Genomic DNA, 16,444 nt, shown 5'->3' with positions numbered 1-16,444 from the left:
TGTTACAAATAGAGAATCTCACCCTCGTGTCTTTCGATATCAAACTCCGACGATTGCCGAGGATTTTTTCCTCTTTTATCAACGAGTGTTGATATATTTTATATCAAAAGACACGAGGGTGAGATTTTATTTATCATCCAACATCATTCTTCCAACTTTTTCAGTTTGTAGACAGTAATAAGCAGTGTCTTAAGTGTAAAAAGTACTGCTAACAGCTTCAGTAGCAGAGCCATTAGTGATGTCATTTGATTGTGATGTCATAATAACCAATGACGTCACAATGGTCTGCAAAGCATTGTGATGCAATTTCATTGCAGCAATATCTACAGTGTAGATATTGCTTGATCTCACCCAAGCGATATCTCCTGTGGGAGCCAGTTTGGGATGATAAACAGCAGTCTCACATCAACAGCAACATTGTATCACAGACACAAAGTTTGTCTCACAATGACAGCAACATTGTATAAAACAACACTGCACCGTTTCACCAGTAAATGTGATATGTACCTTCACCAATATGTGTAATGTGATCTAAATGAAGAAAATACAGAAGTCTGTTTCTGACAATATATAGTGCAAAACAAAGTTCAGGCGAAACACAACCCAACATCCGCATTGTGTCACAAACACTGCAATTGTCTCAGACACCTCATTGTCTCACAAACATTGCATTATCTCACAAACACTGCATTGTCTCACAAAAACTGCATTGTCTCACAAACACTGCATTGTCATACAAACACATTGTCTCACAAACATTGCATTTTCTCAAACATTCCATTGTTTCACCAACACTGCATTGTCTTACAAACATTGCATTGTCTCAGGGACACTGAATTGTTTCATAAGCACTGAATTGTCTCACAAACACTGAATTTTCTCATAAGCACTGAATTGTCTCATAAGCACTGAATTGTCTCACAAACACATCACAGGAATTGTGTTTTCCAAACATAGCACAGTTAATTATAATCTCCAGATCCCAGCATAGTAAGATAACAAACTAATCTCATTATAATCAGATCGTAGTTCTCGCTACCACTAAACAAAGATCTGAGGACATCCCATTACGGGTCACATCAGACCGACCTTTCTCGAACTTTGACCGACCAATGGAATGACTAACAAGAAATCAACAATAGCCAATCAGAAGGCAGCTTAATCAAGCTTTACGGCACGAGTTTCAAACTGGCAACTACGGTTCGAAACATATTTTGACTCGATTAAAAACTGAACAAAAGAACATTCTGGAATGTCTAATAGCTGGTCTAGATTGTATGAATACAGACATAAAACCCATAACTGTCGTTCAGAGTACACTCTGTGTGTTTTTTCGAGGTTGCACACTAAAAAATCACATTCCAGCTGTCACTTTCATGATCTGATAAGCGATTCTCTGATTGGTCAGATGAAAAAGGTTGTTCTGACATGACCCGCAATGGGATCGGATGTCCTCAGATCTTTGTTTAGCTGTAGCAAGAACTAAGATCTGATTTTAATGAGATTGGATAACAAACCTGGTTGTATTTCAGAGGGTATTCCTGCATCACAAAGTCAAAGGTAGAGAATCTACATCGAGGTTAAGACAAGATAGGGCTGTGCTGCTCCACCCAGACAAGAAACATGTGACACGAGCCGTATCCACCATCAACACAGTCTCTCTCAGACGACGTGTATAGAGCACACACCTTGTGTCGCATCAACCATGGTATCTATAGACGTTGTATGTTGGGTCATCATCATCTCCATGACAACCTGCAGGACGGTACTTGTCATCTGGTCACACTCAGCCTGTGTACAGAGCTCAAAACTTCTCATCACATCAATCATGTATCTGTAGACTTAAAAATGGGGTAATATGACTAAAGTAAGTGACTCAATCAGTTCAGTGATAGTTCTTAATAGTACTTAGTAACTTAGTAGTTTTGAACAGAAAGGCACAGATGACAACCATTTGCAAAACTTGGTGGTTGGGAGGAATTCTGCAGATTTGAATTCCAGCTGCAGTAACAATATCTCCGTGCTGATTCCTGTAAACGATTTTGATATTGACTTGCTGCTGCACAGACCTACAGCTGCCCCACAGTGTTTCCCTAATACTTTCCCGACACAAGTCGGCATCACACGATATATGCTTCTGTAAAGTGCATGCATCGTGATCTAACAACAAATGCAACAGGATTATCTTCCTAAGACTTACCTCCAAATACAAGTACTCATATTTTAAATCGTCAAACAATATCTTTACTTAATGTGTTGGAAACTGGATCAGTGAAGATTTTTTAGCCGCCATTGCGCACAGCAATGGTGGCCAAAGCTCTGTACCCTCGATGACTCCAAGCCGACAAGTACATTGAAAGCTACACATATTTCACATCTTCCCGAGGCAACAGTGTTAACTGACTATAAAAGTCCAGTTTCCACCCTTGCCGAACTCGGCTGGTATTATGGAGTTACATTTTGGCTGGACTAACGAGTCTATTCATAGTCCAATCAAAATCGCGCACCGAAATCAAAATCCGGTTCGTAAACTGTCGTGCAGATTTCGGTCGATTGCAGGATTTGCAAAGCATCTGCAACGACAACTCTTTGTCAGCAGATATTTTCCAAATATTTTCATGTTTTTAATCAAGGTGCTCACGTGATTTGATGCATTTCGCAATGTAAGACCCATTTTATCACAATATAGATCTTGATTATCGATCAGATCGTCCTGACTGGGCGCCACCATTTTGTGTGAAGCAAACGCATGAGACACAAGAGGTGGAATCGGATTGGTCCATATGAGAGGCTTAGAAGGGACATAACTGGTAATAGCCACTTAGTGGCGCTACGATCTTGTTCGGCAAGGGTGGAAACTGGTCTTTTAAAGTCAGTTAACTCTCTTGCCACGGGAAGATGCATATTTCAAGGCAAGTGTTTTATGAAGCAAATGGTGTTGCAGTTTTCGTTGGATTACGAATTATGGCAGGGTTGTTAGAGAGTATTTCCGAATCGGGAATCTAGTAGGAAAACACTTTGTATGGGACAGCCCGTGGCTCTGTGAAGTCAAAATCAAAATTTTTTATAGGGAGAAGCAAAGAGATATGGTAACGGCAGCTAAAGCCAGCTCGGTGGTAGTTTAATAGTTGAACCACCTGACCCTGGGTTGTCCCACTGTTTCACTCAGCATCTTGCCAACGAGGTTACCCGGGGGAAGAAGGTCTTTCATTATGTGTCCAGTTTAGTCAGGTTCTGCTTTGTAATACACCACTGTATCACCATATGTCTTGTACATGGCATGAAGGGGTCATTGGAGGATCTGACAGGAACCTATATTAAAATAAGATACTGCTGTGTGTTTTATTGTCAAGGTCAAGGTCAGGTTCGAATGCATCATTCATGGTCAGGCTAGACCAGTTTGTTTCTTCTTTTACTGAGGAGTACACCTTAAATCTATTTATGTGTTAGAAAATTAATTAAAAACTGCTGTAATTGGATGAACAAAGACAAACATTTCACTATTTCTTTTTTAAGTTTGAACATTTATTTCAAGGGGGTGTATCTAAATGTATGTTTATTCTTATATGTTTTGTTTTATCATCGGATCCTTAAATTTATTTATTTGTAAGAAAATTAATTAAAAACTGCTGTTCTTGGATGAACCCTCCAAATTTTTTAAGTTTGAACGTTTATTTCAATGGGATGTATTTAAATTTAAATTTATCCTAGTATGTTTTGTTTTGCCCCCGGATTATACTGACCTGACCTGATATAGATCAGATATCACTGGACATGCATATTTTGGTGTGAGAAAATACTATCCTACAAAGATTTGTGGTAACACCTTGTATTTTAAAAATGATGTGCTATAGTGTAAGATTGTAACAAAATCCTTGTTTCAGCAGTCTTTCCCTAGATGATCCTCATACTAAAACGTGGAAAATATAACCTGTGTATGGTAATGAATCTGTGTACTGAGCAATCTGGGTACCGTATTCGACGTAATAAGCGCCCAGGGCGCTCTCAAAATTAGAAATAGGGGGGCTCTCATTAGAATATTATTTTGGTGAAAAAAGATGAGTTGAAAGATAAATTTCGTGGTTTATGCTGACAGCCTGAAATGTTTATGTACGACAGATATATTTTTCCAGAATTTAATTGCCCATAATTAAGGGTGCATATAACACACAAATACGCGAATAAATAAGTCTTGTGTACATTGATCAATCAAAAGGGGTGCTAATTGGGATTGTTCACTAACCAATATATCAGCAATTATAGCCGTGGGCGCTTATTAGAGCGGGGCGCTTAATACGTCGAATACGGTATTTCACTGGAATGATTAAAAGAGAGTTGTTAAGTGATTTGTTATTTCACAATTCATTCTTGTTTTCAATCACCTATTTTGTTATAAAACCTTTATGCTGATATACATTTGGGGTTCTTTTGTTCTTTTTGGAGATGTATGTTTATTGAACAAAAGAGTTGGGAATTAATATTTTTGGGGATATGTTTGGTAGTGAAGACTGATCATTTCATGAAAGTATCCCTAAGAATATTGATGATCCTTAACTTTGTTTGTTCAGTACTACTAAATTTCGTTTATCCGACATACTCGTTAATCCGACACAATCATATGTAACCATCAATGTCGGATTAACGGGACTTGACTGTATATATAATCCTGAATAATTGAAAGTTGGACTCTGTGAACTACAGATGAGATCAGAGTGAGTGAATCAGTTTGGTTTAACTCTGACTTGACACTATTTTCCGTGATATGACGTGTGGGAGGAAAACCCAAAGTGATGAAAAACCCACACTGCTTTGTGCTGGCAAAGCTAGAAACATAATTAGGGAGAGCTGGACCGCAACCCAAGTTCCTGGGACCTATAGGACGCAGCTCTCACTGTGAGGGAGCACGGGCGGCCCAGTCATCTAAGGCGCTGCGATTTGTTGTGCAGAGTTGCGTCCCTTGGGCATGCAAGGAACCTATGATTGTGGGTTAAAATCCCTGTTCGCCCCAATTATGTTTCTATGTTTGTCAGCACCATACCCGTGCTCGTGGGTTTCAAAGCAGTGGTAAACGTCTGAGACCTGCATGACTTCGGGCTTTCCTCCCACATTAAGCTGACCGGGGGTACAGGGAGCGGTCACAATTATTCGTAATTCTCTCTGTGTTGTGTTCTCTTGGAACGCCAGAAACCTTTGATGTGTTCGCCCCGTTTAGGTTTCTAGGTTTGTCAGCACCATACCCGTCGAAGACCTAAATCACTTTTTAATTTGTTTTAATGCTTCTCGGATTAAAATATGTTGGTAAGATAAATTCATTGTCGCAGTATCATTCTTGGAACATGTGATTTTATGGGTCTCTCGTTAAGTGTTCGATTGAGCTTGTACTGTGTCATGGGACGTTCATTGACTCTGCTTTTTGCTTCGAAGTGGGGTATAAGGGATTTATTCTCCTGCTCAGTAATCCACGTGCAGCCTGTGTTCTTCATGGCGGGTAATAAGGCATTTATTATACGACAAAGAGATTTGTTTCCCAACCAGGAGTGGGACATGGTATTTTATCAAGATCATGTGAACCAATCGGATCTTAACATTCTCACATTGGAGGTAAGATTAATTATTTGTGTACATTCTTATTTTGAGACAAGTTGACTGCATATCTTTCCGAAAGACCCATGCAGTATCCATTATACTGCTATCCTGGTCGTCATTGAACAATACAGCAAGAGGACAATAGTATTAAGTCAATTCAGTAGACATCGTATAGAAAAAATGATTTTAAAAAGTGTTCATGATAACATTTCAATTTTAAAAAGTGTCTATAACGAAACATTTTATCATAACATGATTTTGCCAATTTAACCCCAAAATCATATCATGCTGATAAATGCTATATATTTTTAATATAGGTTTTTAATATACTATAAGTTGTAGCAGGATCACGAGGGTACATGGGGTTATATGTGTCCCTCGATGTTTTATACCACTTGCCCCCTGCGAATTTATCTTGACATGTTTTAATATGACATTGTCAGTAAATTCAAACATATTCAAAATTGATAAAACAGCTGTTCAATTGAGCTGAGGTTAGCTTGAGCTATGTCAGGCAACTTCCATTGACTCGGGGGGAAGGGGTGGGTGGTTGGGAGTGTGTCTTCTGCTTTGAAGCAGGGTAAAATGGATTTATTCTGTCTCTCAGAAATCCACATGCAGCCTGATTTGCACTAGGCGGGGTATAAGAGATTTATTCCCCTACAAGGCGGGCTACACAGTATTTGATTAAGATCGCGTGGACCAATCAGATATCATTCTGATGTGGAGGCATGATAATAGATTCTGCTGATAATGACTACTCAAAAGCTATGCATGTGTTGTGCAATATAGCTGCACAATTATACATTCCATAAAATGATTAATGTAATTTCATTACAGTGTGTAATATAGATGTAAGTAAATAGAAGTATCAGAACATATATTGAAATTTGAAAAGAAAGTCCCATGAATCTCACGAACACTATAATGGCCATAAAAGGATTTACTCACACTATAATGGCCTTAAGAGAATTTACACTTTTGGTTTATTTTCAGATTGCAAATTGGCCGACTTATTTAAATATTAAGTTGTCATTTGATGGCGTCACTCAAAGACGTATATACGTCCGTGCGTCACTTAAGGGAGGGAAGTAACTACTCGGATTACATCACTTCCGGAAGGGAAGTAACTACTTGGGTTTTCACAACGATACAACAACAACGTTGAATCCTCAGAACGCTCTTACAAAGAATTTACCTCACACATACAGATCTATAAACAAAATTTAACTTGTGCATTTTTGTAAACGTGATTAGATTATTAGGATAATATACAATGATAAGCACTTTGTCGTAAACATCTTTAGGTTATACGGATGATGTGTTAAAGGGGCACTGATCTAACGCATTTCCCCGGATTGGTTGTTGCCTTTGTTATTGTTTTTTCCCCCGTGAGTACCCGGATGATACGCAACGCAACTGAGCGTGACCAGAGACTGGGCTACCGTCTGCAAGGACAGCTAAATAAACTTGGAGGCTGGAGGCAATATTTGTTTTACGCATTTTTGCATAAACACTGATTGGTTAACTGTGATCTATAAAAATTTCGACAAAGGGCGCATGTTAATTAATTTCTCCAGCCTAAACAAACAGACAAAAAGAACGACGGAGCTCATCGGATGTCGTCATTTGGAAATACCCGAGATGGTTATAGTTTAATACTAACAAAAGTATCCTTGCAGTGAAAGCATTTTCGGATTTCCGATTGCGTCGATAATACGATTACTACTCCCTTGTTGTCATCAGAGACCATCCACGTTTTCTCGTATAACCCTACACTTGTTTATTTGTCGTCATTCACTTGATGCTCAGTTAATGAATTTATTACAGGTACAATTAGTGGCAGCACCACTTAGATTACCTGACAAAGGTTCCCATTTGGCATTTATTGTGTCTGGGGTAATTATTCAATCTAAATCCAGGTTTGAAGTGAGATGAAATGTGTGTTATGTAATATGCACGTGGCATCCCAGCAAGAGATGAATGATCAGTTGATTTACTTCTCTTTTTTGTAAATCAACGGATCGTTCCTAGCCATCAAAGGATTAACAGAAAATACGTTGATTGATTAATCACTGTTTTCTTGCACAGTGGATATGTCAAAAGTGAGTGTTTACATGTCTAGGTTTACTAAAACAAAGGGAATACACTCACATCATGGCGTGAAGTGCCGATGTAAAAACAACATACTTTGTTCAAAGGGTTAACTGATAATACGTTGATTGATTGCTCATTGTTATCTATCACTCAATGGATTTTTTAGGAACCGTGGACGTTATGAAAATAGTTGTCACGTGGGCTTTCTCAGCCGACCCTTGAGACTTGACACCTATGTGAAACACCTGAAACAATCTAAGTGATCAGTTGAGAAACGAACACGAAACGATATATATCTTTTAAAATATTTGATTGTTACAGAGACACGTGACATCGAATAATTTTCTTTGTACAGCTGCAGACGAGTAGGATATTGTTCCTTTGTGTGCATGGATATTCACGGATACATTCCTCGAACAAGGAAGCTGCCTAAAATTTATACACATAAATTTGGTAGGTTGTAATTATGGTATTTGCATTTTGTTTTCCTTCATTTGAACCGATTAGTTCTTGTTCCTCTACATCTTGGTTGGGAAATTCTTCAATGCGCGATAGACGTTGTTTTCACAAGTATCCTTTGTAAGCGTGTATATATTACCGTCAATTTGTAAAATCTGATTCTCTCAGGCAATTTATAAAATGTGTAAATATTTCAGGCATTTTGACTGAAAAATCTGTCCAGATTGACTAAAATTGATTAAGACGATCCAACGGTCCTAAAAACACCACAACAGATTATTATGTAGGATGAGAAGCCAAACAACATAGAAATGTACTTTTCAACGTAACATTTTCAGTCTCTTGGTGATGACATTAAACATCAAAATGTTTGGAATTCGTTATCATAATAATACAGATGGAAATGTTTTTCAGTCACTTTGTAAAATAACTGAATATTTAGACGTTTAATAAATTTGTTACACATTTTGACAGTAAAAAAATATACACACTATAAAAAAGCAATGCTTAGGTGAAATATTTACTTTGTGTTGCAAGTCGAAATAGTGTAAACAAAAATCGCAAAATTACCAAGCAAGTGACTTATCAAAACTTCGTCACCATTACCGATGCTACCCACAAAGATACCTACATTTCCTTTTTATCTCGAAAACTGTATTTAATTTTGTTGATCAATGTGACCATACGCCCTTATTACTACCCATTGATTAATGCGCTTACGAATAGCGCAGCAGAGGTCGCGAACAAGTCTAGATTTCTGCTATACATCCGGGTACTCACTGGGAAAAAACAATAACAAAGGCAACAACCAGTCCCGGGGAATTGCGTTAGATCAGTGCCCCTTTAAGGCTCTGAGACGATTGCTCTTTCAGGTATTTAGACCCAAAACGCACTTAGATAGAACATACCAAATATTCCGTTTATTCCTAAACATGTATTGTGTGTGTACATTCTAAACACATTTATTTACAGATCATTTCATTCCGTTCATGAACCAACGAAAGGTCGTTTTTCAACATGACAATGCCCGACCTTACTCAGTTCGATTCACAACTAATTTCCTGGTCACGAGGTCTGAACCCAATTATGTTGGGCGTACTTGATAGACGTAGCCCAAGCCTCAGACTTCTTGTTAGCCTTGCAACAAGCAACATCCTTATGCAGATAGTTCATACGGACTCCGCTAAGTCACCGTGAAGATTCCAGGTTAGAATTGGGCTTCAGCAACCCGTGCTTGTCGTAGGAGGCGACTAACGGGATCGGGTGGTCAGGTTCGCTGACTTGGTTGATGCATGTCAGCGTATCCCAATTGCGTAGATTGATGCTCATGATGTGTATCCCAATAACATTGCTCTTTTTGTGATGGGGGACGATGGGGAAACTTAGTGGTTAAAGCGTTTCAGCGTCACACCGGAGGCCCAGGTTCGATTCCCCACGTGGGTAGGATGCTAACCCTCTTGGTGCCACGGGACCATATATGGTCCCTCACTTTTCACACCCGCATAGTGCCAGGGGACCATATATGGTCCAGAGAAAATGCCCTTTTTAAACTGTGAATTTTGATATTTAACACTGAGTGCGCAAAGTCAAAACTATAACCATCATCACCCCAATCGTCTTAGCTTTAACATCGTTTAACTCATACTTTATACAATGCTACGGATTGCGAAATATGGCGAGATTAGTAAAGTGGCTACCGCACTTCTCGGCCTTTTTCTGCCATGTTTGAACACCAAGCGAATGACGGCGAATTTTGATTATGCACCCATGTCACATACACGTAAATATTTTCAGACAAAATCCTTGTTCATAAGAAAAAATATGACCTGAGTGGTCAGAAAGACATATTTTTCCCAACTGTATACTTATTCACGTAAATACAATTCTGTTTACTCCTTTATGAACAAGTTTATTTACACGTTTTGTATATTTTTATCGACTATCGGTAATGGCGGAATGGTCGGTACACATGAGAAAACGACAGTGTATATTTCCATTACATTTATGACGTACATTGAATGAATTTATAACCATCATCACCCTAATCATCTCAACGTTAATATCGTGTAACTCATATTTTATGCAGTGCTACGGATTGCGAAATATGGCGAGATTAGTAATGTGGTTACCGTGCTTCTAGATCTTTTTCTGCCATGTTGAACTTCATGTGAATGAAGGCAATTTTTTATTATGCACCCATGTCACATACACGTAAATATTATTATATCAGACAGCCAATTTGAAAAAGAAATCTGATCGGACTGGTCAGAAAGATTTACTAGTCCCCACTGTACAGTTACTGGCGTAAGAGTACTAACGTTTAGTCGGCCACGGAAGTTTTTTGTTCAAGTATTGCATATGTTTATCGACTGTGTGTCATGGCGATTTAGCACGGCGCTACATACCAACCGACAGTGCATATTGTCTTTTTGTTTATGATGCTGATTTACGGAAAATTTTCAAATCAAAGATATGGAAAGATAGCTATAATCGTTAATTTTAAGTTGGTATAGTGTATATTTATGGGCAGGAGGTTCATGATCAAAACCTAAACATTGAATGGCCAAGCCCGAAGTGATCGACAGGGCACGTTCGCCTCATATCTGTCCCGCGATTTCTTGTTTACCGGTTGTCCTACATACTCGCCCGTTCAGACAAATAACTGCTACTTTTTTCTTATGAAATGACTAAGAGTCATGTGTGATTGCTCAAACTACCTGACCGTGAGAGTGACTTGCCCTAACTGTTTCACATTTTGTCGCAAATGGAGATTTCAAAAGTGTGGCCACGACATCTAACGTGAGTCGACGCCATATTGTAAACAAATTGTGTCAAGGTCGGTTCCACATGTGGTAGCTCGGGCCCCGTTTCTGTCGATGGTACACGCGATACAAACATAATGCAACTACTGAAAACATCAACATAACTTCTACAATAATGCCAGCAATACCTTTTTGTATTTGGATTAACCGCTTATGGATACGCTGTGCTGTTAGGTTCGATTTCGATTTGTTTTTCCTTTCATTGAAACTGTGATAATGGCGCTGTGATTGGTTTGCTGAAATAGTATTTTCCATGAGTCTAATGTACATGGTACATGCTGTGATTGTAGAGGATAATTGATAACCAATTGTGTATGCATATATATCATCAAATACACATTACTAATCTCTTCAGAAAATGGAATATATTATAGCTCGTTTTCAAACATTCTGCCATGGATATTAGATCAAAAATTAATATTAGATTTACAAATTATTTATGTACACTGTACTCTCGATTAACGTATGATAATCTATTGCAAGTCTTCAACTCTTATTTGATATGTCATCTGAAATGTCAGCAATGAGTAAAATTAATTTTATTTCGTTACAATCTGCAATTTTATTCAAATAGGCGAATAGACGGTCCGTGATTTCCCGCCGCTGTGAATTTGTCGTCTGGACAGGTGCGCGTGATTTGACCTCGCGTGTTGTGACGTGGATGACGTCACATGAAACAGCTGATCTAATGTTGTGGTAGTATAATGGATACACGTGGTTTCATTTTCCAAATAACAATATTCTCTTTGACTGAACTAGAAAGCATATCTAGTACATCACGATTGGAAAATGTCTACGGCGACCGAGTGAATGAGACCGCATATCATTTGACGAACAGTGTTAGAATATTTGGCGCAGTTTTCTAATTTTGGTATGTTGACATGTGCTTTTCATATCTGTTTGAATGCTTGATATTCCAAAAATATTATGTGCATTTAGTTGAGTACAGTGAGAAAGCTGTCAAAATGGATCCAATATTAAACAACCTAGATTTTTAACATTTTAGCTTCATCTTTTGGAATCTCGAATGGTTCAATTTATAACATAAACAGTAAAAGTAATTAGATCTACTCACAATATATAGATAATCAATTTCTGAAAGACAAAAAGTTTTCAGTGTAAATGTGATTTCGTTTTGATGTTTTATATAGTTATATTTTATATAGTTGTTTTTTATAGTTGTCTTTTTTTCACTTTGCATTATCTAAATTACCAAATACTTCGACCAGTGACATAGTAGTAATTAGATTCTACTTTGTTTTGTATCCTAAGTATGAAATAGATATTTTTTTTAAATAAATGTTTGTCTAAGAGCAAAATCAATGCATTCTTGTGGGGTTTTTTTCACCATTTTAATTTGTGTATCTTCCCTCCAGGCTGTAGTTTAGCTAGGCCAAAATTAAGGGGTAAAAAAGGAAAGACATAATAAACCATTTTTATTAAAGATTTTGCTGGTTAAATTTTCGAAGTTCAATACCATGAATATATTTTTCCTTTTATGACAAATAATTCCATTACTTTCATTGACCTACGATCATTATCTATTTCAAACTTTTCCTTTAGTAGAATGGATGGAATGGGAAACTAGTGGAAATAAACTATCACGTATGTCCTTAAATGTACATGTGCATACCTGGCTAGGTGTAAATACACTTCTAAAGTCGTATTTATAAATCAATTGAATAAATGAAAGAAAAAGTGGTATTTCATGGACTGGCCATACGAGTATATTTTGAGCAAAGGTCTAAGTTAGGCAGCCAAGTGCGAAATACGAGCTGATAAGAGGATGTATGTTTTCTGGTGGCCATAGTGAAACAATGACATATGGCGCCCGAGTTGCGAGTGATCGAAAATAGGTTTGTTGAATAGATTTGCTGCCCATGAAAACGTTTCAACAATTTTGATTGAAACTACATGTACTTACTCTTGGGTGGTGTAACGTTAGTATAATCTTGTTAATTATCAAGAAATAATAATGATGCCCGATATTGAGCTATGTCAATTTGAGTATTGTTAAGGCTGTTTAGCGATCTTTCACATTTTGTCCTTTGAAAATGTACGATGTCAGTTACCCCGAAGTTGTTTTTATAAGTAATAAAAGAGCACGGTCACTGAAACATACATGGACGTAACTGGGATTTCTTCAAGATATACATTCCAAACTGTCATTCGTTTTGTGACATAATCTTTGAAACAGTCTGCGTATGAATTAATCACGACCACTTCCGTCAATTTTGTTTTGACGTCAAAAACACGCACAATTTCATCGGGATTTTTTATCGGTAAATATAACTCACGGAAAATTCTCAGTGAATGTGTTCTTCAACATAAATATCATATGTTTATCACTGTTAGGACATGTACTTGCCAATGATATGAATTATTGGTCATTTAGATTTCAAACAAGGGCGCTTACTTGACTTTGCCTGCCATATTCGGGTGCGTCCATATTACGATTAATGTGGAAAATTAGGAAACTTATAATACCAGCACTTTTATCGATGGCTGGGCAGTGCATAGATCTTTTGGATTTGGTGACTTTAGATACTGTTGGAAAGACAATCAACTCGAGTTGCATGTTATACAATTTGGTTACACTGTGTGAAGAAATAAAGACGTTTCAACACTTTTGATACAATGTATACGTTTTTGTAACCGCGACGTCAGCACAGTGCGGCACTGAGCGGTTTGCAGGCTGACTGACGTCCAGGCACCTTGAGGGTAAAGCCCATTTTTGGTATCCCCCCGCCCTGATATTGATGGGATATTGCTGAAAGCGGCGTAAAACCATACTCACTCCTTCATTTTGTAATGTTAACGAATTCTTACCCTACAAACTTTGATACATAGCGAATCTAACACGAGTGTCTTTTGATATCGAACATTTTAGCACGTTGAGTCTTCTACTTTTATCGATGAGTGTTGATATATTATTTTATATCAAATGACTCAAGGGGGGATTCTATCTATAATCCAAACTCATTCTTCTAACTTTTTTTCAGTTTGTAAACAGTAATAACCAGTGTCGTGAGTGCGAAAACTACAGCTAGTCAGCTTCAGTGGCAGAGAGGTTAGTGACGTCATTTGATTCGGACGTTATTTCATAAGATGACGTCACAATGTCCTAAAAAAAAGTGCGGGGTAATTTTCATTGTAGGGATAACTCCAAGGTGATATAACTTGCTATTACCCAAAAGGGTAGAATGATCGTGTGTAATATCTTTACGGTATTTGCACATGTGCATTCTCAATGCTGATTGGTCAGTTGAAGCATGGATTAAGTGTCCATGGTTGAAGCTAACAGGGCTTCATTGTTGAGCAGAATACAATATGACGGTATCGATTGTATCGATGGAGGTGGCTGACATTTTATTGAAATAAATAATTTTGCTTATTGTGGAAGCCAGCTTTGGATGATAATGTAAGAGCAAAATTGCAGTTAAAATTATGCGAATCTATCCAGCGATGACACCAGATAACACAGAAGTGAGTGAGTATGGCTTTACGCCGCTTTTAGCAATATTCCAGCAATATCACGGCGGGGGACACCAGAAATGGGCTTCACACATTGTACCCTTGTCGGGAATCGAAACGGGGCTTCAGCGGGACGAACGAACGCTTTAACCACTACATGGTTCCCACTGCCACTGGAAAACCTGGAAAACCTGGAAATGTGTTGGAAAAATTTCCAGTCAGGGAAATATCAGGGAATTCACTAAAAACTTCAAAATCAGGGATTTATCAGGGATTTTTTGCTCTTGGAACTCATACTCTCTATTATTTAATGGTTGTGGCAGCCACTCAAATTTAAGCAATGGAGTTTATCCGTTTGAAAAAGAGGTATTTGTCAAATTTTACTATATCAAGGTCAAGGTCAATGTGGCTGATAGGGATTTGCGCCCCTTACCTCAGAGCTAACTAAATTCTAAATTTAAAATATTTTGAGTAAAATATTACATTGCCTTGGTATTAGTTTACCATTTGAATTTCAGAAATCAATTTGAATGTAAAATTTCAAATCTCATAAAGTTCTACTGTTCAAGAACAAACAAAATAATGCAATTAGGATTCTATAAAGCTCTTTGTTAATGAAAAGTGTATCAGTGTTAGATAAATCATTGGAAAAACTTAGGGTGACTTCAGTTGTTATTATAATTATCTATTCCCTGGTGACCTTTTATAAGTGCAGATGTATATTTGAATGGTTAGTTTGTGAAATGCTGTGCATGAATGTTGCACTGAAAGTAGTGATGGTATTTACTTTATTATAATGTTACTAATTAGTTCAAGTTCATGTTTCTAAAGTTGTGACATCCTAGTCCTGAAGTCCATTTTCAAAAATTGTAATACTTGTTTTGCTTAGGCAATGATTGATGGAGTTAATTTGTAGTTTGAACTCTTTAAATGGTGGCAGATGGATGGCCTTAAGGGGAGGATAATTACTTGGTGACTTAGTTTTCCTTAAACCAAACATAACACACTTTTGTACAGAAATTTCTAAAAAAAAGACGTTTCCATTGGTCTATTTTAAAGCTGTTTATATAATAAAGTTAAAACACCACTCCCAGTTGTTATAATGGAGGCCGTGTAATGCAGTCTGGAAAAGTTCTAAGTTCTCTGGAAATATCAGGGAAATGTCAGGAAATTTTTCGGAAGAAAAAAAGTGGGAACCATGCACTAGGCTACCCGACCGCCCCAACACCGAAGTTATACCTTTGATCACTGTTGATCCAAGCTAAAATCCCTCCCGAATGTTATAAGGGAACTAGAACAATTAATTGCAAACAAAGAAAACATTCATTCGCAGTTTGAAACAAGAAAATATATTGAGAGTATGAAAACCTAAATTCCAAAGCGAGGAAAGATGTATGTCGAAAATTGATTTGTACCAGACACGATTTGATATTTTTTAAAAACCCGGACGGAAGTAACAGTGAGGCCGCCTGTCCAAAGCAGTTTTGCATGCTTCCTGAAAAACAAAGACTGCAGTGTAATCATCCTTCCTTCAAAGATCACAGGGATGTGATATAGTCTAGTAAAACGTTCAAAATAATTACTAACGAATATACCTATATACGCATGAAAAAAAATATACATGAAATTTTTAAAGGCTCGGTCAGTGGTTTTTGTTGTTAATAGACGTTAAAAGATGGTACTTCTTGTTACCCTGTCTGGCGTTCGGCATTAAGGGGCTTTTTGGTATTCATGTTAAACTGCGGCATGGTATCTCAGTAGGTTAGCATTATAAATCGGCATCACTCCGAACTTGTACAAGCCCGCACACACAATCAATAACCTTGGACGCGACGGTAAACCTCATTTCACCTCACCTCAATTATATCGTGGTGCGATATTTCATGAGAAAAAATTAAACATTGACCTGAAACCTATATATACCGGACGCCTAATTAATGGACCAAAGTGTCCGCAAACTGTATTATCCAGTGTATTATGTCGTCACTCTATCATGATGACAACCC

At 37.6% G+C, this 16,444-nt stretch overlaps 1 protein-coding gene across 2 annotated transcripts in view; it reads left to right on the top strand.

The window, feature by feature from the left end:
• Positions 1-2,479, top strand: part of LOC124133711 (DNA repair protein RAD50-like) — a 56,898-nt gene extending 54,419 nt beyond the window's left edge. For both annotated transcript variants that reach the window (XM_048387628.1, XM_048387627.1), the window contains exon 41: positions 1,533-2,479. In XM_048387628.1, the coding sequence (XP_048243585.1) occupies positions 1,533-1,584 (52 nt within the window). In that variant the 3' untranslated portion in view covers positions 1,585-2,479. The remainder of the gene's footprint in view (positions 1-1,532) is intronic.
• Positions 2,480-16,444: the final 13,965 nt, after the last annotated feature.

The sequence above is a fragment of the Haliotis rufescens genome, unplaced genomic scaffold (assembly GCF_023055435.1).
Source record: "Haliotis rufescens isolate VD_foot unplaced genomic scaffold, xgHalRufe1.0.p SCAF_7, whole genome shotgun sequence".
In the NCBI taxonomy this organism is placed as follows: domain Eukaryota; kingdom Metazoa; phylum Mollusca; class Gastropoda; order Lepetellida; family Haliotidae; genus Haliotis; species Haliotis rufescens.
This window is presented reverse-complemented; position numbering and strand designations above follow the sequence as displayed.